This window comes from Crocodylus siamensis, chromosome 2 (assembly GCF_052110815.1).
Source record: "Crocodylus siamensis isolate JL-2025a chromosome 2, ASM5211081v1, whole genome shotgun sequence".
Classification (NCBI taxonomy): domain Eukaryota; kingdom Metazoa; phylum Chordata; order Crocodylia; family Crocodylidae; genus Crocodylus; species Crocodylus siamensis.
In genome coordinates, this window is record NC_143396.1 from 6,105,121 (window position 1) to 6,130,234 (window position 25,114).

Below are 25,114 nucleotides of genomic sequence, written 5' to 3' on the forward strand. Positions count from 1 at the left end.
TATCCTGGGTTACCCATGGTGATGGGCACATGAGCTTCTGTAGACTTCCCAAAGCATGGTCTGGGTGTAAACCCATGCCCAAGGGTAAGGAAGTCAGGGCTGAGCTATCTCTGTTGAAGCTGCCAGCCTCCTTCCCCCTGACTTCTGTGAGATCAAGCCTGGGGGCCAGGACTTCCTTTTAGCAGGCTGTTCTGTGGTCTCTAAGCGCTGACCCTTGCCTTTGTGTCATTTCTCTCCAGTGTAAATGTGCTCAGTACTGGCCAGATCAGGGCTGCTGGACATATGGAAACATCCGGGTGTCTGTGGAGGATGTGACTGTCTTGGTTGATTACACAGTACGGAAGTTCTGCATTCAGCAGGTACGATGGGTCGGTTACTGCCCTCTGTGTCTCCTAGCTCCCCTCTAGTCCTGAGAGAAGTGGGAGGGGTGGAATCGTCTGATTCATTGGGAAGCTCCAGATATCATGATGCTTGAATACTCTTACTCTGCGATCACAGGGCTATGCTACTGCTGCATTACTAATGGCACCTGGGAGTGGCAGTGCCATCAGTCCTTATTGCCACTTTACCATAACTCATCTCTACTGGACTCTGCCTCTTCTAAATGATTTACTGCGGCAAAGGACCCGGCCATGTCATTATATGGACCGGTTTTGCTCAATAAAATGGGCATGGGCCCTTACCACTGGTGTACTCCAATCCCATGTGTACCTGGATCCTCCTCCCTGAGTTTTCCTTCCTCCCCTTCACAGCTAGGGGAGAGGATAGCACTAGGACTTGTGGAAGTGGAGCAGTGAAACCTGCTGAGTGAACCCAGGCTGCTTTGGAGAGTACAGGGTCACTTTGTCTTCAAGGTGCCTCTGCGTGAAAACTGGCAGATTTGGGGTTTGGGTTCAGCTTGAAGTTCATGGGACAGTTCTAGGGTAGGAGTCAAAGGAATGCCTGCCTGGTCTGGGGCCCTGTGGCTGGGTTTGGTGTCTCAGCACCTCCTTTTTGGGAATGCACTGAAGGACAGTTGTAGGTTTCAAAAAGGGGTTGTGGCAGGGGTGCATCTGCCCACGGCCTCTGCCTCCAGCACCAGGGAGCACTGCTTCAGCTGGTGGGTAGTGCCCCTGTTCCATTGATTCAACGCAGGTTAGCTTCCAGCAGCTGGTCTGACAGGAGTCACTGTATTTGCTTCTTCTCTAGGTTGGCGATGTCACAAACAAAAAGCCACAGCGCCTGGTGACTCAGTTCCACTTCACCAGTTGGCCGGACTTTGGGGTCCCTTTCACTCCCATTGGGATGCTGAAGTTCTTGAAGAAGGTGAAGACATGTAACCCCCAGTATGCAGGGGCGATCGTTGTACACTGCAGGTCAGTGTGGGGCTTGGCCTCTCAGAGCTCCTCCCCACCTACCCCCCTCCTGACTCTTGGGGCGATCTGGAAAGCCAGTTTTATCTGTTGATGGCCAGGGGCTGGCAGAGGGGAACCTGTCTATCAGGCACTTGACAGGCATTTGGCTGGGGTGGGTTAAGCAGGGCTAATCCTGTCTTGAGCAAGTGGCTGGACTAGATGGCCTTGTGAGGTCCCTGCCAGCCTGACTGTCCTATGATCCCATTAACTGATTCACAGCCTCATTTACACAGGGCCACTCAGGACACTTAATCCAAATTCACTTTTAAAGTGGCATAGGTGAACTCCCTCAAGCTCTGTGTGGGCACGGTTGCTCAGAACCAGAGTGGTCCTGGGCTGGTTTGGCTTTAATCCACTTTGCAAATGAACTGGAGAACATAGCTGCTTAATTATGACAGCTCCCCTTGGACACTGTGAGGGCTCAGCCGCTGGGAGGCAGCATCACCTTTCACCTACCAAGAGCTATAGCTTTCCAGCAACGTGGGAGTGATGCTTTGGCTTTAACACCTTAAGCCTTTGTGGATTGGAGTCCCAGACACACCAGGGAACTCCAGGTTCCCTCTGCACCCAAAATAATCATGGGGATGCATTTGGTAGCTTCCCCAAAGCAGAGGATGCACAGCTTGCTGTCAGTCATATCCCCCATGGGTTATTTGCTCCTTGCCTAACCTTGGAGATGGACCCAACCAGGGCGCAGCAGCTGGACTTTCTAAGGGTCTTGGGGCCGCGGCCGTGATAGAACGGAGTTGTCCTGACTCGCGTTCCCCTGTTCCAACCACTAAGCGTGCTGCCTGTAATGTCTGTACACTTCTGTAGCCCCTTTTATCCTTCATGTATACCAGTGGTTCTCAACTGGGGTATCTTGGAGATGCCGTGCAGGGTTGGACAGGAAGGGCGGCAGCACAAGCCAGCTGTCCTTACTGCTTTAATTATTAGAGTCCTAACAAGGCAGGAGAGCACACACGTGCCATGGCCCTTCCCAGTCTGTTGATGCAGGAGGCGTGTGGGGCAGTTTTACTTGGCTGCAACACCTGGTTGAGAAGCACTGAGGTAAGTTGAGGCAGCAGAGCCATGTTTCTCAACCGGGGGTACCGCCACCTTCAAAGAAAAGTTGTGGAGGGTGCTGTGACTGTGAAGTTTGAGAAACCTGGCATATTCTGTATGGACTGTGAAGAACTGGCATGCAGTCACCTCTAGGGTGGAGCATGGCTGTGAGTGTAACAGGGAGGATCAGAGAACGCTGGGCAAATCCCTCTTGCATGACAGACAGCACCGTGTGCAGAAAGGCCCCACACCCTGCAGCGTGGAGTGAGTTCTGAGGTTCCCCATGAGGGCTGGACCCTGGAGACTCTTTTAAGCTGCCCACCTCAGAACAGCTGGTTGACTTCAGCCTGAGCCTCTCCAGCTGTGCACAAACTTCCAGAGGAAAGTTCCCATCCTTCTGATCCCTGGTCAAGCCCTTGTCCCCCTCACGTGCTGCTTGATGACTGAGTTCAGTATCATCGATAACATGCCAGAGTCCAGAGGAGCAAAAGAGCTGGTGTGTCACAGGGCTGGTCACACCTGTGTGCCACAGGGGAGTTAGGGGGACAACTCCAGGCAGCACTTTGGCTGCTAGTTGTAACCGGCTCCAGGGCTTCATTCTGGGTTACCCCAGCATGCAACCTTACCTGCTCTGCTGCTGGAGCCTGGAAAGGTCTGTGCATCTCTGCTGTGTCCTGTGAACTGAGAATGGTCCCTCTTCTGGCAGGGTAAGAGCCCCTTTGCTATCCTGTCTGGAGTGAATTGAGTTTCCCATCCATTTCACTGCCTGGCTGTAGCCCCTTAGCTCTGCCCCCTCCGCTGCAGGCCTGATGCTGTGGATAGGGATTCTACCCAGGTGCTGTGCTAACTGTTTGCTCCTCTTGATGCAGTGCTGGGGTGGGACGCACAGGCACTTTCATAGTCATCGACGCCATGCTGGACATGATGCATGCGGAGAGGAAGGTGGACGTGTACGGCTTCGTGAGCCGGATTCGGGCACAACGCTGCCAGATGGTACAGACAGATGTAAGTTCAGCATGCTGGACCTGGTAGGGCCTTCCTGACAGCACTGAGCATTTGATGCTGCCCATGCTCCAAGCACTGGGCAGACTGCTGCTCATCAAACCTAGCCCCATCAGGAGTGGGAAGCACTGTCCCCATTTTACAGATTGGGTCACTTAGGTGCCATCATGGGACATGACTTGTTTTGCCTCCTTCAGAGGCAGCCAAGGCTGGGGATTGTGACTGGACTGTGCCACTGCTCCTATTAGGACGTAAAGCTAGAGATTTCTGGCTAAAGGGTCTTGCTTCTCTGCTCAGGTCAGATCAATCACTATTTTTGGGGTCAGGAAGGAGTTTTACCCCTGGTAAAATTTTATCCATGGTTAGACTGGTATGGACTGTGGGGGTTTTTGCCTTCCTCTGTGTGTGTTGAGGGTGGCCTTATGCTTGGGATCTTTCAGGCATATTTTAACAAGCCTTGCAGCAGCAGAACACTGGCTGATATTGTCCCCCTGCTTTATCTGTGGCAGGTTTGGGTATTATGTCTCATGGTTGTGTCAGGGGCAACTGTGTAGTTTTGCTGAGAGGTTAGACAGTGGATTTGTCTAGGATGGTTTGGATAGGGCTGATCCTGTCTCAGGCAGGGGGTTGACCTAGATGACCTTTGGAGGTCCCTTTCAGCCCAACTTCTCTATGGTTCTGTGACATGAGTTGCCCAAGGTTACACAGTGAGCCAGTGGCAGAGCAGAAATAGTCTCCAACACCAGCTAATTCCTGGCCCCAACTCTCCTGGTTGAGTCTTCCCTTCTTTTGACCCCATCAGTCTGAAAATAATGAACTTCTCTTAGCCACGCTTTGCTGGTCATGTGCATCAGGCCAGCCCTTGTTCTCCCTCCCTTTCCCCATGAGCTGTTGTCTGAGCATCTGTACATCTCTCAGATGATGACCTTGCTCTGTACTTCCCAGTGGGAACCTGATAGTGGGACTCCTCTCTGATCAGGGCAAACTCCCATTGACTTTTATAGAGAAGGACTGGGCCCAGGCATAGCCAGTTTGCTGGGTGGTGGTGCTGGTGGTGCTGACATTGGAAACTGGCCTGGGTTGGCACCGTGTGTTCTTGAGGGCACTTAATCTGACCCCCATCCCTTCCAGATGCAGTATGTGTTTATATACCAAGCACTTCTGGAGCACTACCTGTATGGGGACACAGAGCTGGAAGTGACCTCACTGGAGATCCACCTCCAGAAAATCTACAACAAAGTGCCAGGGACCAGCAGCAATGGACTGGAGGAAGAGTTCAAGGTGGGTGAGTCAGAACCAGAGTGCCATGGCACCCTTCGGAGGGGAGAACGGGGCAGTGGTTAGTGACTGCTGTAGTGACTGCTGCATCAAAGCCTGCCTAGGGCCAGCAGGATCTCAAGGGAGATAGAGGGCAAGACTGGGCAAAACACCAGGCAGCCCTTTGTAAATGCAACAACCCTCTTGTGGCATTAGGAGGCTGAGGGATCTGTGCCTTTGTAATGAAAGTCCTTGGAGCGCTTCGCCTCCAGGTCCCTTGCCTGCAAGCTGCTTTTCCATGGAGCTTGTTTGTAGTGATCTGTCTCATTGTCTCATGACTCCCAGGATCCAGCTGGTTTTCTGGTTTAGGCAGAGACTGATGGGTGGGGCCAAGCCAAAAGCTTTGGAAAAAGTGGGATGCGTTTGGAAGTGTCCCCATGGCGTCTCTCAGACAACATAGTGCACACAAACCCTGCGTGGACTGAAACTCCTGATGGCAGCGAGTTTCTACCAAGGCCAAAACCTTCCCTGGTTCTCAGCACAAGCCCCTCATACCTTTCCACATGGGATTCCCAGAAAAACAGCTTGGCTGTGGGAGATGGAGTTGGCAGAGTGAGGGAATTGGCCCAGTACTAACTACATACAGTGTGAACTAGCCCAGGAGGGCAGAGCGTTTGGCTTTTCCTCATCCCAGCGCAATTCCCATTGGCATACTAAACCAGTGCAAGTCGCACTGGGTGTGTGTTAGTCTGTCCTTGCCCTGAGTCTTGCAAACATTGGTGCCATCTCTGCCTTACGGATGGGAAACTGAGGCACAGAGCAAGGAAGTAACTGGTCACACAGAAATCCTTTGTGGATCTGTCACTCCAGATCTCCTGACCCTTTTTAGGGAAGTGATTGTAGCTCTGATGGCTCCTTTGCATGGGAGGACACGCACAACTGAGTGCGAAGCAGACAGTGATAATCTAAGGGGGACTCATAACACTTCATGTAAGCTAGGACTGTTAAACATCTGGCCAAGGGGCCCCTGGAAGGGCCAGGAATTTAGGGGCAGGGGTATGGAGCCCCACTGGGGAGATGTTTTACAGGTGGCAGGTGAGTGACAGCTACATTAACCCCCATGGCTACCAGTTTATCCCGCCGCTACCACTCATCACCATGGTCTGTATCCAGATTTAGCTTTGTGGGGGCAAGTGAGTGTGATTTTTCCACACCCCCTGCATTCCAAAAGGAGGAGAAGATGGCTTAGAATAATGCTTCTGGATGCCTACGCTCCTGCCTGTAGCTGGAGTACATCTCTGTGGGCCACCTGGCTCAGTCCAGGGCACGTAGCTCATTATCCTTGTGCCTGCTTTTGGCCCTACCAGAAGCCATTAGTTTGGGCCTATCTTTGTTCCCACAGAAACTAACTTCAATCAAGATCCAGAACGACAAGATGAGAACAGGCAACTTGCCAGCCAACATGAAGAAGAACAGGGTGCTTCAAATAATTCCATGTGAGTTGCTTCTGCCTCCTGGCCCAGGACCAGGACACGCTGGGCTGGGGCTTGAGAGAATATGAAAGGCTGGTCTTTGTGGTGAATGGGAGCTTGTCCCGGAGCTGCTGAAGGGATCATAACAGGGTGGGATGGTGGACACAGAGTGGACCTATAGTACATTCAGGGAGCAGAGATGTGGGGAGCCAATGGGGTGGACTGGAGCTTCTGGTTAGGGACAGAAACTATGCATAAACTGGTTTAAGTGATCAGAAACCAGTTCGAATCTGTAACACAACAGAAGTTCAATACACATAAGCCACTTCCACAATGGCCAAAACTAGATAAAGATAAACCTGGATGGATACAGTATCAGACTTAACTGATTCAGGTTAAATTAGTTTATTGAACTTCTGTCCCAGATCCCCTCTAGATTCAAGTTAACTCAGAGTCCCCCAGCATCCCAGGATACATTGTACCTCCTCTGCCAACCCCCCTTGGGTGGGCTAGCCTTGGCTCAAGCTGTCTGCCCCGGCAGAGCAGGGCGGTGGCTTCTGCCCTGGGCCACTGCAGGCATGTAGCTGCTTTCCAAGAATCAAAAGTGACTGTCTGTTCCCTGGCTTACTGGTTCAATCTATGCAGTTTAGGGTAACCTGTGAAGATTGAATCAATTCAGCCTCACATTTTTTGACTGTCTTTACTTAGCCCCTGAGAACAAATGAGGTGGGTTTGAGGCAGATCCTGAAGTGAATTGGAGGACTGGCTGGAGCAGCAGCACTCCTGGCTGGCATCCCAGCTCCAGGGCTTGGGCCTGGCTCTAGCTGGCCTGCTCCCATCCTCCCTCCCCCTGGGTGCTTGTTCCCCTGGCTCCTCTGCCTGAGGTCTCTGAGCCCTTTCTGATCCTTTCTGTTTTGGGTATTCCCATCACGTGCCCCCTGGGAAGGTGTGCTCAGCTGAATCCAGACCCATGAGGACCAGCTCTGCCACTGTGGTGACTTGAGAAGCTAAGCAATAGCACACAGACTAAGGAGACAAAGGACAGCGCAGTGTAACACAGCAGCCCACCCTGGGGACAGAGGGCCTGTGCCCTGCAGCACAGGATGCTCTGCTCCACACTGAGCTGTCTGGGACAGGGTAGTGCCTGTATTGCTCACCTATAGTGCCTGGGGAACTGAGGCACAAAGAGACTTGAGAGACTTACCTGAGGTTACACAGGAAATGCGTGGCAGAGTAGGAGATCAAACCCTGGTCTCATCCCTGGCCACTGGGCGCACTTTCTTCATTTCCCTCTGCTGCCTGGTGGGCCTGTGGGATGGCCCCCCTGGGGCTGCCTTAGCAGTCAGGCTCATGCTCAGATAGAGAGCACCTGCTATCCGTGAGCGTTGTCCAGAAGGCCAACCTGTGTTCCTGTCTTCCTTTGTAGATGAATTTAACCGAGTGATCATTCCAGTGAAGAGAGGCGAGGAGAACACGGATTACGTGAATGCTTCCTTCATCGATGTGAGTTCCATGTCCTGACCACCCATGGCCTATGCTCAATAACCCTGCATCCAGACAGTTGTCTGGGGTTTAGCAGTCCTGCTTCCTTTGCTGGTGAACAGTGGTGGTGGGAAGTGCCGGGATGATGGGGGCCATTGTTTGTCCTCAGAAGAGGTAGGGTGCAGCCAGGAATGGAGTGAGCATCCACGCTGTCCTCTCCATATGCCATCTCATGACCTTCAGCACTCCATCGCCGGTTGTACAAACCCAGCAACCCCCATCTCCCTGGCCCTTGCTGTTAGCCCTCACACAGGCATGAAGGAGCAGAACTGGGGCTACAAGTCTTTTTCATTTGGCCAGGGAATATGGTGCAGTATTACGCAGATCTCTAGGCCCCAACCAAAGCAGGTCATCCTTGTTATCTCTGTCTCTTAGGCAGGAAGAAATGAGACAGCAAGGTTGTAATTTCTAGCTCTAAACAAGCAGTACACGGCTCTTACTCACAAATGCACCTTTTGACTGCCATGGGACATCCTGCATTAGTCTTCCCCCATGTGCAGGCTGGCCAGGAATGAGTAAGCAGCATAGAAGTCAGGTCCTTTAATGCCTAATCAATGCTCTAGCAGCGACAATCCCTGCTGTGGATTAGATCTGACCCCATGAAAGGTCCTTTATGTCCCCCTGAGAACACTGCCCCCATCCACACTGGGTTTGTCCTGGCATGTTACCCCTCCGATTGCATTAGTTTCAGATGCAGCAGGATGTGAGCAGCCTGTCCAGCCTCCTGGCTCTATTTGCTCATTGTGAATCTAGGTCAGAGAGCCCTTGATGTGATGTGGGCAATTTTGTTGAGAATTCAATTTCCTGGCTCTACTGAACTTTGCTTGAGTGACAAGCTCCAAATGACTAAGCACCTTTGTGTCCTTGCTGCAAACTGTGAACAAAGAGAAGAACAGAATCTTGTACTCTTGGAAGTGGGAATGCTTATGGGGTGGAGAACAGCAGGAGTCTCCCCACATTGGAGATTGCATCCATTACCAGAGAGATTTCATTTTCCCTTAAAATCCACAGTAAGTCACATCAGCCTTAAAATTAGTAGGTTTGAGCTGAGCCCAAGGAGAAGGTTTTCCACCCAGTCTAAACTGAACTGGTTCCTGAATAAGACATGCTAGCAACAGGTGTTCACCAGGATCCCAAAGGGTTCTTGATGCTTGTTCTCAGAGGTGGGGAGGCAGCCTGCCACTCAGCAACAAGTCCAAATACCTCGGAGAGACGCAGTTCAGCTCAGAAGGCAGCCCTGGCTGTGCACTAAGGTGGACAACCATGGCTGAGCTGACAAAAGCCTTGTTCTTAAACACACTCTTTTGTTTGGGGACTTACTGCAGCAAGGTTTTATGCTGAGCCTAGTGTGGCTGGAGACCCAAGCCAACCTGTGCACAGCCGAGACAGCCATGTCTGTGCAAGGAAATAGTACCAGCTTTGCAACGCGGGTTTAGAAACAAAGCTTGTTAAGCCAGCAAGCCATCTCTGCAGGACAGTGTCAGCCAGCAGAGAGTGTCTATGTTGTCGGGCTTACACTGCTTGAACTGGAATCAGCACTGTTCTCTTGTGTAGACAAGACCTGTGTGTAGCCCTTTCTACTGCACAGACAGAGTTCACAGTTGTCACACCAGCACTAGGGAGGCTTCTCCTGGAGGCTCCACTGCCCCTTTGAGATGCTTACCAGGAACCTCATGGGGCCTCTGAGCTTTCACAGTACTGCTCATGAAGGGAGGGGGAGCCTTACCTCTTTGACACCTCACTAGAGTTCCAGGAAATGAGAGGTTACCCCTGATTCTCCCCCAGATCCATGTTCCCCCACTCCTCCGTGCAGTGTCACTTACCTGCACCCCGTTCCCTGCCTGCATGCTCTCATACCCTCAGATATTACCCTTCTTATGGCGTGGTTTGGAGACAGCTGGGAGGGAGTCTATTGCAGCAGGGCTTTGTACCACGCAGAGCAGACTTTGCGGGAGAGGCTGTCAGCACAGAGGTAATCTCCAGCCTGCTCGTTGTTCTGCTGCCCTGGTAACTGCAGCTTGGCATTGCAGGGTTACCGCCAGAAGGACTCGTACATCGCCAGCCAGGGGCCTCTGCATCACACAATAGAGGATTTCTGGAGGATGATCTGGGAGTGGAAGTCCTGCTCCATAGTTATGTTAACAGAGTTGGAAGAAAGAGGCCAGGTAAGTGTCTGGATCAGGGGAAGATCATGAGAAGAGCTGTGCAGCTGAGAGCAAGTGGATGAAGACCATGCTCAGCAGCAGGAGAATGAAGCAGAGCTCCACAGCTAGCTTATTACTAAAGAGGATGAAAGGGAATGATGTATAGAGGAAAGGATGACAGAGAAGGGCTGTGATGTGTGGAGTTGTTTGCTGTACCCAGGTTGCAGAGCAGACTGGAGGGCATTTGCTTTCTCCTGTGGTTTGGGTTGTGCTGGTCACTGCATGGGGCTGGGAAATATTTTTTTTCTCCTCCTATTGCTACAAGTGTCGAGGTTTTTTTCCATCTTCCTCAGAAGCATTGGGTGTTGGCTGCTGTCAAGTCTGGAGATTTTAACTGGGCTGCACCAGTGCTTCTGCTGGGACTAAAACCCAGAGGTTCCTGGTACAGGGTTTGCCCCTTTGCCTATGGTCGGACCAGTCGCCACATTTGAGATACGGAATTTTTACCCAGTGGTCAGATTGGCGTGGACTGGGGCAGGGTTTGCCGCCTTCTGTAGTTGAGAGGCATGAATCTCACCCTCCTCCTTTACCTGTGGCAGGTTAAGGTGCGACAGGGTATCTGTAGTTTTAGGAGTAGGATAGACAAGGACTTGTCTGGGATGGGTTTGATAGGGATGGTCCTGCCCTGTATGGAGGGTTGGGCAAGACTGACCTCCTGAAGGCCCTTCCAGCCTGACTTGACTATGATCCTGTGAAAGGAAGCAGCGCCCTTATGACTCCAGCAGGGAATTACACAGCCTCTGATGGCTGTCACACATGTTCTCCCTACATTATGCCAACATCTCCTAAATTGTGTCATGCTGTCTCTGAGATCCCCTCTGAGACTCCAAGAGAGTTCATCTGCCCACAGACACAGCATGAATTGCACCCATGAAACAAGGTCTCTGGACCTGCAGCTCCCAGAAACCCCTGGAGCTAAACAACCACTTCTAGTGGGTCCACAGTGAGGACAGAGCATTGCTGCACCCAGAGTGCATGCATCCAGACTCCTCTCTGAACCCCGGGAATTCAGTGGTTGGCTGTGCAAAGCTGCCATCTAGCTGATTGCAGGGCAGAGACCTCCCCCTCCCTCATGCAAGCTAATCTGGAGATACTGGTTTCCCACCTCATCACCTTCCTTTACACTTCCCAGGAGAAGTGTGCTCAGTACTGGCCATCTGATGGCTCTGTGTCCTATGGGGATATCACGGTGGAGCTGAAAAAAGAGGAGGAATGTGAGAGCTACACAGTACGGGACCTGCTAGTCACGAACACCAGGGTAAGCACTGCCTCATCCAGCCACAGGAGGCAGCTCTGGAGTCTGCTGTGCTTAGCCCCTGGTGCTGTATGTAGGTGTCCAGTTTCACTTTGCTCCTGCAGCCATGTCCCAAACACTGGTTGCCTCCGTGTACTCTTCCACATCAGCCCCAAAGTGACACCATTCTGCTGCCAGTTTCCTTCTCTGTCACCCTTTCACCCCTTTGTGCTTGGCCATCCTGCTGTTTTCCCCACTGTTAACTCAGCCCCTTTCTTACCAGACATCTGACCCCTCCTTTGTCATTGCTGACTTCTGTTTCCCACCAAAACCTCAGTCATCGTGTCTAACCTGTCCCTTCCACTGCTGGCTTGCTCCTGCCCCTCTCACCCAACTCACCCTGTACTGTCACTCAGGCTCCCCATTCCTTCCGTCACCCCATGGTGCATTCCACTCGGCACTGGCCCTTCCTCTCATCCTGCAGGGCACCTGTCCCCATTACCCTTTCTTCCCTTCTGCCATCCTCGACCCATGCAAGATGCACCCACTTCCCTGTTGTCTCTGTCCCTGACTCCGTCCCCTGAACAAGACTTCTCTTTTCCTGCCAGTTCTCTCCCTAGCACTTTCCCTCCTGCTGCCATGCTTTATGTGCTCTACTGACTCATCTCCCATCTTCTAATCCCTGTCTTAACCATTCATGTGGTGACGGATGCCAGAAAGCTCAGAGGCCCCTCTGCAGGTGAGGAGTTCCAGCAACATGGGGCAGGAGCTGGGCTGGATGACCCTAGGCAAGGGTCCCTACCTGCTTCATCTTGTAGTTGCCAAAATCCCCCTCAGTCCCCACACCAGCACCCTCTCACTTGACTTGCTTCCCACACTTTTGAGGCAGTTGGTGACCAGTCATCCAGCTCCTCGTATCCATCCCATGGGTGTAAAGCTCTCATTCCTGTTCCTCTGCCAGGAAAACAAGAGCCGGCAGATCCGACAGTTCCATTTCCACGGCTGGCCAGAAGTCGGCATCCCCAGTGACGGGAAAGGGATGATCAACATCATCGCAGCTGTGCAGAAGCAGCAGCAGCAGTCTGGGAACCACCCCATCACTGTGCACTGCAGGTGAGACGGGCAGAACACGTGACAGAACATGGGGTAACTAGTGGATCCACTGCAAGACACCAGGCAGGAGGCCAGTCTCCTCTTTGCACAGCACTGCTGGTGTCTCTACTGCCCCAGCTCAAGCTGCCCTGGGCTGCTCCTCCAAGGAGGTGTCCGCCTGCTCTCCAGGCCCTAGTCAGCATTTGGCTTTCTTGGATCCATGTGGGTGGTGTGTGTCTGAACTGGTGCCCAAAGATGGAGGGTCACTTGCACTGTAGTGGCTAGTTCAAAGTACAGAACTGGTGGCTGACCTAGAAAAGCCCAGAAGAGATGGTGGGAGGCTCATCTTATTACCCACCACCCCTCTCCTCCCACCAGTTGTTTCTGAGGTGGAGTTTCTGTGCAGCCAAAAGGCCCCGGCTTTGTATGATCATTTTCCTTATGCTCTCTTTGTTTCTCTCTGCCAGTGCGGGAGCAGGAAGAACAGGAACCTTCTGTGCACTGAGCACTGTCCTGGAAAGGGTAAAAGCTGAGGGCATTCTGGATGTCTTTCAGACAGTGAAGAGTTTGAGGTTACAGAGGCCGCACATGGTGCAGACACTGGTAGGCACAAAATATTGTTCCTCCCATACCTCCTCGGCACCCCCAACCCTGGACAAAACACTCACTAATGTACCTTCAGCTTGCAAGGCTGAGTGAGAATCTCCTCCACTAAGGTAATCCCCCATGGTGGAGCAGGAAAGAGTAGTGCTTCCACCCCACATATTCTCCGCTAGCTTGTCAGAGGAGAGTCCTGCTGTGGGGAAGATCAGCAAAGACCTGAGAAGGTCTAGAGGGAATGGAAGACTTTGAGAAGAGCAGGGGCTTGGTGAAGGTTATGGAGCATCTCCCACTTCCTGTAAACTTGCTGAGGTCCACAGGACCCCAGTGTAAGGAGGGTGAGAATCCAGATATCTCACAGAGATGGCCCAGAGCCTGGGCTGCATCCTAGCACTCCAGGGTTCAGGGCTGTTCAGAGTCAGGAGCTTGGTTCAGGGCACAGAGCTCTGGTTTCTGATGTCAGCAATTAGCAGCCAGGATCTCTGTGCCTTAGAGCAGAAGATTTGTGATTGGGACTGCTGGCCTCTGCATGTTCAGCTGTGCCTCACCAGATGGAGTCTGGGGCTGCGAGTCAGCCTCTGCTGTTTGATCCTAGGAAGTCTCGCAGGGTCTGCTTTTCACGGGTGTCAAACAAATGTAGGTTCCCAGAACTGTGGAGACTTAGCACCTTTGAAACTGGGCAGCTGGTTTCCCCATAACTCAGATTCCCCACGTCTCCAGAGGGGGACAATGCACTTCACTTTTTTTTTGCAAAGAACGTATGGTGATGTTACATGTTATCCGTGAACCAAGCTAACTCTGTGGCGTGTTAAGTGGTGTTAACATTAGAATGTGCTGTGAGCAGCCAGTCAAGGGTTAATACTGTTTCTTGCCTTCATGGCTCTGACTTGCCCCTAGAGGGCTGGTGAGCAGGGGTGTGGCTAGGAGTCAGGACACTGGGGCTCTTTCCCTGTTGAGGGGGAAAGGGGAGCTAGGAGCAGGGATGCTGGAGGACTGCAAATTGCTTGTTTTATCTCAGTGTAGCAGACTGAAGTTACCATAACACGAGCTGGGTAACACAGCCCAGAGTTAACCCTCATCTGAAGTGGTGTAACTTTGAGATGCTCAGAGGGCACTTTGCATGAGTTAACAAGCCTTAATATGCAGACACTTAAGTTTTAGGTGCCATTAATGTAGCAAAAGTGTAATATCCAACTTCACCTTTAGAGGTGTAACGCAGGAAGGGATTTATAGCATGTCCCCTGCGGATCACAGGCCACTGATGCCAAAGCACTAAAGTTGTATCTTGAGCATAGCTTTCGTCATCTAACAGCGTGCTTCCCTTCTCCAAATCCAACAGGAACAGTACGAATTCTGCTACAAGGTGGTGCAGGAATACATTGACGCCTTCTCAGACTACGCCAACTTCAAGTGAAAAAACAAAATGAAACGACAGAAGAGTTGCCTTCTTTAATATTTTGTAATATTCTCTTTGTTAATATACCCCCCCAAATATGTGTATATATCTTAACTGTTTTAGAGGTTGGTACCATAAGCTTCATATTAGCCGGAGATTTTATATGTAGCAAAAGTGTTAGCGCAGATACTGTTGGCTCCTTTTTTTTTTCCAATGTTTTATTGGGGAATTGAATAGCGTGATGTTTGGATTAATATTGTTGAAGCAGCTCTCTGCTGGAGAGCCAATACAGGATGTTGTTTGTAAATCTTTTTCTGTTTTTTTTTTTTTTTTTCTTGAGGGAGTAAAGCCTTTTTACAAAGATAACAACCTGGCTCTCATCTGAAAATGCAAGCACAAGCCTTCCTGGACCCACGGGGAAATGGTTTCACATTTTTCTGCCCTTCTGCTCTTGGGGAATTAAAAAGAATAAATCTCATTCTGTAAATATCCCAATTTTTATATATAATTAAAGTGAAAAAACCCAAAGCTTCTCCTCTGGGGTGAAATACCAAGTGTCACCAATTGGAAATGATAATGGACCCTCAAGCGGCAGCAAATGCTTGGGATTTCAGCCAAAAAAGAAAAGGATTTTTGCTCCCTGAAGGAAACCTCCATGTGTTGTGTGCCAGGTTTCAGGCTGGCCTTATTCACTTATTCACAGGCCTGCCTTGTGCACTTACAGGCAGGCAGTGTTGGAGGTCATTTCATTGCCTAGCTGACTGCAGAGGCAGTTATGTACGTGGGCACCAAAATGATCCAAACAGGGCCTGTGCCTGAAGAAGGCTGGCAATCGAAACCCTCTGGCCCCCTGTGCCCATGTTCTCCAGTGAATGGTAGCTGCTTTGGATGTTGTTAGTGTCAGCATTTGTTTCCTCCCTCTGAATGACAAAGCCCAACGTCTCATTGTAGCCCTGCCCGCACTAGGGAACATCAGTCACTGCCAACCTAGCAAGGGGTGGAGGAGTGCCAGCCTGGTAGATGCAGGCAGGGCCCCCACAAGCTGCTCGGGGTCCCTCTGCCCGAGACTGGGGTAAGTTGTGCTAGTGCAGATCCTGGCTCAGAGCAGCTCTAACCGCAGGAGGGCCTGCCCTGGTGCTGCTGCAGTGAGTCCATAGTGGAGATGAGGCCCCTGGCTGGGACTCCCATGAGCGGTATGTTCCATGTTTGCCTGACAACACCCAAGGATGCTTGTCGGCTCAGCTCAGTTTGGAGTTGCCAACCCCTGCTTCCTTTATGCTTGCTGACGTTGGCTGGGTGCTTGGTGACTGTCAACATACCAAAGCTCCCAGGGCTGGGGAAGGCACTGAACTTTGCTCAGATCAGAAGGGAAGAGAGAGGAGAGCCTCCATTCAGTGAGGTTCCCTGGACAGAGTCCTTCCCCCCCACTATGGGCCGTTAGCACTTCTCGGCCTGATTCCCTCCCCTGCTGGTGAAGATCAGGGGTGAGTTCATTGAAGGCAGTGGGTTTAGTCCAGAGTGAGGTGGGTGTCAGGTCAGAATCAGGCCCATCAGGGTAACAATTTCTTTTCATGCCAAAAATCATGTGTTCATGTGTCCAATTTTTATATTTTTAGCACCAAAATGAAAAGTCAAATAAAGCAGAGGACACCTGTGGCATTCGGGCAGGCAGCGCACCACATAGCTACCAGCCCCAGGCTTCGGGGCCAGTGTGGGAGCTCTCAGCTCTCTTGAGTTAGCTGGGGCAAACCAGGGTTGTGTTCAGCGTTCCTGTGGAGCATCTTGTAGGCACCTCGCCCAGAGACGGACTCTGCATCGCAGGTTAGTCATAGGAATAGGATAGCTCAGAAATTCAGGTTCATTGAGTGCAGTGCCCCACTTCCCCTGGAGGGGAAAAGATTTCACTCTCTGGGAGCTGTTGACTTTTGCCTCCCTTCAGACTGTCCTACAGGGGTTTGAACACACCCTGTGAGCCACACTGTTGGACCCTTAAGCCCATGGAGTCTTGCACCCACACTCATGTGTGTGTTGGGCTCTGCTTGACCCTGGGCCAGGGAAGCACTGCTCATGTGCTTGCGTGGTGTTCTGAATGGTAGTGCCTTCCTGATTGAGACCCAAGGGTCCAGAGGCCTGCCTACCAGGTCAGTTTGCAGGACCAAGGGCCAGAGATCCAGCTGGTGTCAGCAGCAGTGATGGGTGGCTCTGGGCCATGGTTACCTTTCTGCTAGCAACCAGAGAGACCTCCGGTGGCTATCACCAGTGGATAGGAAGGAAGGAGGATCCTCCATGAATGTATCACTCCTTAGAAATATAAATAAAATCACTAGTCATTGATTTCAATGCCAGACGGAACTTCTCTGATCATTCAGTCTAACCTCCCCAGAGCAGGGGCCAGGGAATTCCTCCTGGGATGCCGTTGTCAGGCCTAAGACTTATGGCTGAGCTGCTGCCTGGTTTCTAGAAATGCATCACACCTTTAGTTTAAAACCTTCAAGTGATGGACAGCCTACCACATGCCTTGCGGGTAGGGGGCAACATCATCGAGACAGAGCAGAGTGGGTGGGTAAAAGCAAGTGGTCTGTTCTGAACAAAAACACTAGCTTGTATTTCATAGAAATCATACAAAATGAGGGTTGGAAGGCACTTCAGGAAGTCACATCTAGTCCCAACCCCCTGCTCAAAATAGAACCATCCCCAACTAGATCATCCCAGCCAAGGCTTTGTCCAGCTGGTTCTTGAAAACCTCCAAGGATGGAAATTCCACAACCTCTCTGGATAACCTGTTTCAGTATTTAAAACCCTGGAAAGCCTTTTTTTCCCCTGTAAGGCATGTTCTGCCCATTCAGATAGCACATGAGCCAGGACCTGAGTGGGTCCAGTGGCAGGTTTTGGGCCCGGACATGCTGGTGCTAAAAAACTAGTTACTATTTGTGTTGCTGATGTCCCTCCAAACTTGTATGATGGACAGAGGGCCCTGCTCCGCTGGATGCTGTGCAACACAGAACAAAAGAATCTTCCCTGTCCCAAAAGGCTTACAAAGTAGCATAGTTCATTCTCCCTTTCCCCTGACTCTGCAAGTGGCTGGTATTTCCTAAAGCCTTGGCTCAAAGGCATTTTGCACTGACAAAACCAGGCCTCTTTGTACCCAAGGGCTTTCATTAGCTTGCACTAGGTCAGTAGGGTTTTCCCAGATTTTAACCTCTGTTGATGGGGCAACAACCCTACTTATCCTAAAACTTCTCTGTCCTTCCCAAAAGAAAAACGTCCAAACCTTCCACCTGGAAGGTTAAAGATGAAACAGCTGCATCTTGCTGTGCCCAGCAGCCTTTGAGCTGTAGGCACAGCAAGTGCAGAAGGCTTCTCCTCCCACTTACACTAGTTACATACTGGCTTCAGTGCCTTGCACCAGGTCAAAATATGTTCCAAAGAGTCATCCCCCTTCCTTCCACCTCCTGCTCTCCTCAGCTGCCCCAAGGAAACAGAGCTGTAACCCTTGAGCCACGCAGTTCTCTCATCAGTGCCAGATGGCTATTTGCTGACCTGCAGAGGGCAGGGTAGGCGACAAGGAGAGCAGGATGCTGAGAGGCACCGGGTCCCCTCCACCCATGTTGGCAGCAGGATCGTAAAGGGGGTTTCATTGGCATGGGTTCAGTGAAACAGGTTCATTCCAGGCTGATTTGGATGTGATGTGGGAATGGACCTGGCCACGGGGTGCCGAAAACACCCTGCACTGCACACAGTTGGGCCTGAGAAGGTCTGGCTTGACGGTTTTTTTGAGGGAAGCCCCTGAGAAGCCAGTCCCCTTAGCCACAGGGCTTGGCTCCAGGCTGCCACCTAGATAGCGTCATGTGTTGTTGGGATGAAGTACTCCTGAGGGTTGTTCCCTTGTGCTATGACACGGGCAGCTCCAAGACTGGCCCAGCATTTGCCACCCGGCACCAACGCATCTGCAGCTCTGGCTCTGTTAGAGAAAGGACTGAGACACCGGGGAGAGCAGGGGCATCCATACCAAACAGAGAAGGCAGTGCTGCTTCCAGTGGATATGTCCCTAACATTAGGCAGCTGGGCACTTGTGGCCTGTGAAGCCTGGTGGAGCTCTGTATTAGTCCAAAGATGCCCTCCTTGTTAGACCGTTGCCCTGCAGCAAAATGGACCAGTGTGTTTCCTCCAAGTGCCCTCCCCTCCCCGTTTGCTGTATTGTCTTTATTTAACTGTGGTGAGATGAGCTCTCTCTGGCCTCTGCATGCAGAGACTTGCTTCTACAACAACCAGGCCTGTGTGGTTTCTAATGACCCCACCCACCAGGGCACAGCCTCCTCCATTAATCCTAACATCCGCGACAGCTAGTGTTGTAAATTCACTGAATCCGGAACTGGGGACATTGGCCAAGCTGTAAGTTATACTCTGAAATAAATGTGCTCATTCCAAAAGAAACCAGGCCCCTCCGCAGGTCCGTGGGTAGCAGGGGCATGTTGTGCTTGCTGAATGCTGCTGTGTTGGGGTGCATGGGTGTGTGTATGTCCATGCGCTAGTGATTCTCAACCAGGGGGCTGCAGTGCCTTGAGATCCTTTTAAGGGTGTTGGGTAATACTAGCATGGTTATGTGTGCAAACACCTACACATGATTTGCAATAGAAACCCAGAGATTTCAAATAAGCATCCATTGTATTACTATTCTGCCTTCCTGCAGTCTTTTGACCTTGCAACAGAATTGCTGTAGTATTTTTCCGTAGCCAAAGAATGAGCGAAAGCGAAGGGCTGGCGGTTTGCAAGGCGGGCCTCGAGCCTAAAAAGGTTGAGAACAGCTGGTGTGTGTGTGAGAGAGAGAGATGGAATGTGTCTAAAACCATAACCAGGAATGTTATGCCCTGTACAGACTAAATGTTTGCATTGCTTTAAAAGCATAGTGGACAGTTGGTGTAAATCCACTGCCCAGGGTAATTTCAGCCAGCCCAATGGAGAAATCAACCCTGGAAGAATCTGGGCTTACACCTTTCTGCTATAAGTTGCATCTGTTTGTATTATCTGTCCTCATCCACCCTGGGGTAGCTGCCTGCTAGAGGCCCCCTAGCAGCAAGGCAGCGCAAGCCACCTCCTGGGTGGGCTGCACCAGGTGAGCTGCATGTGTCCTTCCGGATCCCGGTGTCGCTTTCATTGGAGAATAACTTGAGGTAAACTGTCCCAGGATGGCTGAACGCCTGTCCGAGACCTTGCTCCAGGAGTTCTCAGCTTGCATCGATGCCCCTTCACTCTGTTACAAACACTGCTCTTCTCATGTTACTAAATGGGAGAGGGCCCTGGCCAGGCGGTGGGGTTGAAACCTGTCCTTAACCCAGCCCAGCCGGGCGCCCGGCCAGCCTCTTCTTAAGAGCCTCCAGTGAGGGAAAGTCCACAGTCCCAGCACTGCTTCAGCACAGTGGTTAGCAGGGCTCAGCTCTGAGCTCCCTCCATCTGGAGGTCTCCTGAATCATGGGGATCCATTCTCCAGGGCCCCTGTCTCCACAGGTTTTACATCCTGCCCTCAGGAGCATCCCCGATAGTCCAGCTCTTCTGTGTCCCCTCCCTGTATGTGAAGTTTTTAGCAGGTTCTGGTCTCCTGTGCGGGGTGGGAAGTAGTAAATTATCCTAGATGCCTCCCACATTTCTGTGTGCAGCACTGCAGATCATTGCGTTGTGCCCTGGGGCTCAGGCGGGAGGGAGGGAGGGAGGGTTTGTCCATTCCCATGGGTGTGCAGTTGCTGCTCATACACCCACAGGACACTAGAGAAGCTAAACATACTCGAGCTAGCCTAGAAAGACTGTACTCCAGACAGGGCTGCTTTCCCACACACAGGTCCCTGCTGGACTTCCATGCTGAGGATCCAGCTGTAGCTGCTGTTACAGACTCTCCCTGGCAACTGAGGACCTTCTTCTGCAAGTCCCTGAATGAATCTGCTTCAGAACAAGAGCAGAAACAAGGTGCAGAAGTCAGCAAGCTCGTACAGAGCCGCAGGGTGAGAGGAATGGGGGGGATCTCCAGGGCTGCCCAATCTAACCCGCTGCCCCAAGGTGGAACACACTGTTCCTGCCTAACCCATCACAGCCACTCGCCCATCCAGCCTCTGCCTGAAACCCTCCAGCAAAGGCAGTTCCACAGCTTCCCTGGGCGGCTTGTGCCACCATCCTGCTATTGTGCCAGTCGGGGACTTCTTTCCAAGATTGAGTCTAAATCTGCTTTGCTTAAGCCCACAGCCACATGTCCTGCCTCTGTGGCAGGGGGGAGCAGATGTCCTCTGTCTTCTTCATGGCAGCTGTTCAAATACTTGACAGTTGATCTCATGTCTCTCCCTTTATCTCCCATCTCCGAACCAGATGCCCAGTTCCCTCAGCCTTTTCTCATTTGCCTGTATTCCAGCCACTTCATCATCATCATCTGTTCGTCTTAGCGGAAACAGGCAGGGAGGAAGACTGCTCCGACTCTCTAGTACCTGTTAGGCTGGCACAAAAGGTCTGTTGTGCCCGCAGCTTGTCCCCCTCAGCCAAAAGGCAGTTCACAGCTCAGCCGCCCCATCACTATAGCACCACCACGTTCACTTCCCCCCATCAGCACTGGTGCCCAGGGTACCAGTCCCCACAGTGCCCGGCATCCCAGTGTTGAGCTTTACGGTATAGTTGCTTCTGCCCCAAAGCTTGTCACCACCTAAAGTCATCGGTACCAAACCCTCTCACGGTGATGGAGAAACCGGGGCCCATGGTCACTGGCAGTCTGTTGTCTCTGCATCAGTACCCAGGCACCCACGGCACCATGCACTGCACCTTGGGGGCTGCCAGCAGCAAGAAACCTCCCGGCCCTGGCTCAGCCTCTGCAGAGCAGGATCCCTTGCCTCTGAGCTATTGTCGGGTTGCCTGCTAGTGGTGATGGCTCTAGCCTTGCTGTCTGCATCACCAGGAGCATGAAAGGAGGCCCGTTCCACCCCTGCTTTGATCTTGGGCTGTAACCCTGAGCCCCAGTGTCATGCTAGGGGGCAGCCAGTGCAGGGAGAGCCAAGGGCTAGGGTTGAAGTTCGACAGAAGGGGGTGAACCCCTGGGCTTCCAACACCCAGTGATCAGCTCTCACACTTCGCTTTTTGTTTGAACAGACGTGACTCCAGGGCAGGCAGCAGGGAAGGATCCTCATGGCCACTTGTGCCTCTGTGCCTCTGCTGTGACCATGCTTGTTCTCAGAGACCTCCAAGTGCTTCCCAGGGGAGGCTGGTATTGTTATCCCTGCTTACAGAAACTGAGGCACAGAGTGAGATGCAGGGGCTTGTCCCAGGTCCCGTGGCGAAGCTGGGAGCAGAGCCGGGTCCTTGCTGTTGCTCTGGTTCCAGGCCTGTTGTCTCTGACAGCTCCAGGGAGCCAGGGCACCGCTTCGCCAGGGCAATTTCCCTGTAGTGGGGCAAACATGGGGCTTGTTGCTGATAGAGCAGCGAGCTTCCACCCAAGGCCGGGCCGGCACCCAGCGCAGCTTCTCCTCTGCATGGCTTCAGGAATCTTTCTTCCCCTCTCCAAAGAGCAGCTCGCGCCACTTCATCCATCAGGCCTTGTTCCCCAGGGAGGGCAGCACACCAACCGGCTGCCAGGTGTAGCGAGTGTGCTGCGGCTTGCCCCAGCCCTCACCCCACAAGAGGCGCAGCAGACAGTGACATTTTGCTGCCTGCCGGCTGAGACGCACAAAGCCCCAGCTGCTCCCCCCAGGCACAGTCTGTAGCTGAGCAAATATCAGCAACATAGCCGTGACCTCCGGCTCCTGCCTGGGGAGCTTGGGCACAGCTGTGACCCACAGCCGCAGGATTAAGGCCTTGCTGGCAGGGCCCCAAGCCCTGGGGATGGATGGGGGAAGCTGGAGCCATTTGCGGTTCTGTGCTGCATTTGCCCCTGCCTGGGGGTGCCAGTGTGAGCTGTGACAGAGCTGGCCCAGGGCAAAGCCTGCTTAGGGTGCAGGAGTGTGGGGCTGGGAGTCCCAGGCTCTCTGGGCTCATGGGTCCTGCTCAAGCACACTCAGCAGGGGAGAGTCCACAGGGTGAGCACCCAGCGGGGTTGGGGGGTTGACCCTGGGTACCCAGCTCCCTCCACTCAGCCCCCGGCAAGTGTCAGGGAGGGGAAAGGAAGATGCCTGATCCAGAGAAAACCCCAGACTGGGCTGCCCCGCATCAGGATCCTGTTTCCAGTTCTGCCATACCTTTTTTTTTTTAAGGAAAGTGTTTCGTGTCCCAAGTCAAATCAGCCAAATCAATTCCAAATCTATAGGAGTTATTCAAGAACCATATGTGGCCCCGCTACTAGCAAGCATCCTCCACCCCTGTCTGGACTTCAGATACTTCCAAATACTTTGGCGAGCATCCTACGTGCAGGCCCAAGCCCAGAGACTTGGGGTTTGGATGACCCCCGAGGTTTGCTTGCCCTCAGCCGTATAGCTGCAGGAGCAAGCTAGGGAAGAGTCTCCATAGTCTTAAGGAAATTTTTCTGTGTTCCAAGTCAAATCAGCCAAATCAGTTGCAAATCTGTGAGTCCTTCAAGACCTGTACGTGGCTCTGCTACCAGCAAGCATCTTCCACCCCGCCTGAGGCTTCAGATGCTTCCAGATCCTTTGGCAGGCTTTTTTTTTAAATAGCTTGTATCCGAGGCCAAATTAGCCAAAACTAATTCCAAATCCAAGAGTCCAGAACCATAAGTGGCCGTACTGCCAGCAGACATCCTCCACCCACACCTAAGTTTTCAGATGTTTCCAAATCTTTTGGCGGGCATCCTACTTGCAGGCCCAAGCCCGGAGGCTTGGGGTTCGGATGGCCCTGCGTTGTGCTTGCCCTTAGCCATAAGGCCCTTGGAGCTGGGGCCCTCCATGCCTCAGTTTCACTGTCAGTGCCTTCCTGGGCTGCAAAGGCACTTAGTCTTCAACTGCACAAAGACCCTGAGCCAGGAGATGCCATGTCAGCTGTAAATGGCTTCCTATGGCAGAGTGCTCCCATGGCATCCTCTGCTGCCCACTGCCTTCATGACCATTTCTCATTATGACATTATCACTGCCCTGGTCCCGGCCAGGACTGGGGGCTGAAGACCTGGAACGTAGCAGTGCCCCCTGCTCATGCTCTGTGTAAGACAAGGGGAGGGACAGCCTGATGGACAGTGGCCTGTGCTGCCTGAGCATGGCCAAGGTCTGATTGCCCTCCAGGGTAATGCAGCATGTCCATATGGGGAGTTGAACCCAGAGTCTAGCTCAGGTATAAAAGTGCCTGGGTGCAGGTTAGACGGGGGAATCGAACCCATCCCTGCTGGTCTCCAGATCTAAGACTCCACAGAAATCCTGCCCTGCTGAGCTTGTGACCTTGCCCAGCCCTGCTGATGCCCCTGAAACAGCATGAACGCACCAACTTCTATACCACACTGTCGTCTTCACCCCAAAACTAAGGATAAGCAGCAAGGAGAAGGACAAGGACCCGCTCCCCTCTTGTATTAATGGCTGGTCAGGAGCTTGAGCACAGTGGGAGAGGAAGGACAGGCTCTCGCCCTGTGGGACCAGCCGCCTGGCTGAGGATGTGAATCCTTGCTGCTTGCCTTTGCAAACTGATCACCAGGTAGCACAGCCTCCTGAACAGGGCAGGAGTGGGAGTCCTGACTGCAGCGAATGCAGGGGCTGAATTCCCAGTGTGGCCTTGTTCTCCTCCCCCAGCCGTGTGCCCGCGTTCCCCGATGGCAATGAGGGGACATGGAAGGAAATGAGGTTATTGATTGTGCTACAGCTGCAGAGCCCTGGCTCCCTGAGTCAATTTGGCCTTTCAAGATGGCTCTGCTCTTTCTTTAATGCTCTGCCGCCTTTTTCTCACCAGTGCCATCCAATTAAGACTATGTACAGAATAAGGGGGAGCCCACAGAGAAATGAGACAGCTACAGTCACACTTAACCATTTTACTTGCAAGCCTTTTGTTCTGGAAAGGAGGATGGAGGTCCCCGGCATTGGCTGCTGGCGAGTTCACCCCCCACGTCCATCTGGTTGGGGTTAGGTGACAACAGCTAAGACCTCATCCTGCAACCCTGGCCCGAGCCCTCCATGCGTCAAAGGGAATGTCTGAAAGCAGCATGGCCTTGATTTCACGTGATTTGCACTTCTGTGGCTCCTTTCATCCCAGCAGCCGAGTGTGCCCAGCACTAATTAACGCCTTTGCTCTCCAGCAAGATGGAGCTTTTCATCTGCCCGGCTCAAAGCGCTTTGCGCAGGCTGGGCATGAGCTCCTTATCTCTCTTGTGCAGGCTGGGCCCGGCAGCGGAGTGACTTGCTTCAGATCATGGAGTGAGTGGGCAAAGCTGCCAGCGTCCTCGCTTCCAGCCCTGTTCTCAGGCCCCTAGATCTGATTTGTGCCTGGAGGACAGGTGTGCCCAGGACTGAGGGCAGCAGAGGTTGGTTTCTACCTCTGGGTGAACCCCATGAGGAATATGCCTCCCCTACACGCAGCTGGGGGTGTCATGAGCTCTGCTCATTAGCGTTCCCATAGCACATGTATGTCACAAGTGCTGGCTGTTATGACATGACCCAACCTAACTGCAGGGGATCTGAACACCTGGCATAAACCCACAGAAATGCCTCCCCTGGCTCAAGCACACGGGCAATGACCGTTCTCCCCCGAGGAGCCGACCCCTACAGCACCAATAACAAGCAGACAGCACTAGGACCTCTCTAGTGCCCCCTCCCAGCTGCAGCCGCGGGACATGGACTGTCAGTCAGCCGCCGTGGCTGTGAATTTTGGGGGCCATTTGACACCTGCACAAGTCCGTTGGTTTGTGCAATGAAACTGAGTCCAGTGGGCCTTGATCATGCTGTGTCTCTACTGTCCCCAGGCAAAGGGGGATCCCAGCAGTGCCT

General features: G+C 52.5%; 1 protein-coding gene across 4 annotated transcripts in view; it reads left to right on the forward strand.

The window, feature by feature from the left end:
* The window catches only part of PTPRA (protein tyrosine phosphatase receptor type A), a 191,860-nt gene extending 175,278 nt beyond the window's left edge, over nt 1-16,582 (forward strand). For all 4 annotated transcript variants that reach the window (XM_090035056.1, XM_090035055.1, XM_090035057.1 and 1 more), the window contains 11 exons: nt 240-359; nt 1,189-1,355; nt 3,308-3,443; nt 4,572-4,721; nt 6,100-6,193; nt 7,596-7,672; nt 9,742-9,876; nt 11,048-11,173; nt 12,111-12,262; nt 12,709-12,844; nt 14,181-16,582. In XM_090035056.1, the coding sequence (XP_089891182.1) occupies nt 240-359; nt 1,189-1,355; nt 3,308-3,443; nt 4,572-4,721; nt 6,100-6,193; nt 7,596-7,672; nt 9,742-9,876; nt 11,048-11,173; nt 12,111-12,262; nt 12,709-12,844; nt 14,181-14,255 (1,368 nt within the window). In that variant the 3' untranslated portion in view covers nt 14,256-16,582. The remainder of the gene's footprint in view (nt 1-239; nt 360-1,188; nt 1,356-3,307; nt 3,444-4,571; nt 4,722-6,099; nt 6,194-7,595; nt 7,673-9,741; nt 9,877-11,047; nt 11,174-12,110; nt 12,263-12,708; nt 12,845-14,180) is intronic.
* Nucleotides 16,583-25,114: the final 8,532 nt, after the last annotated feature.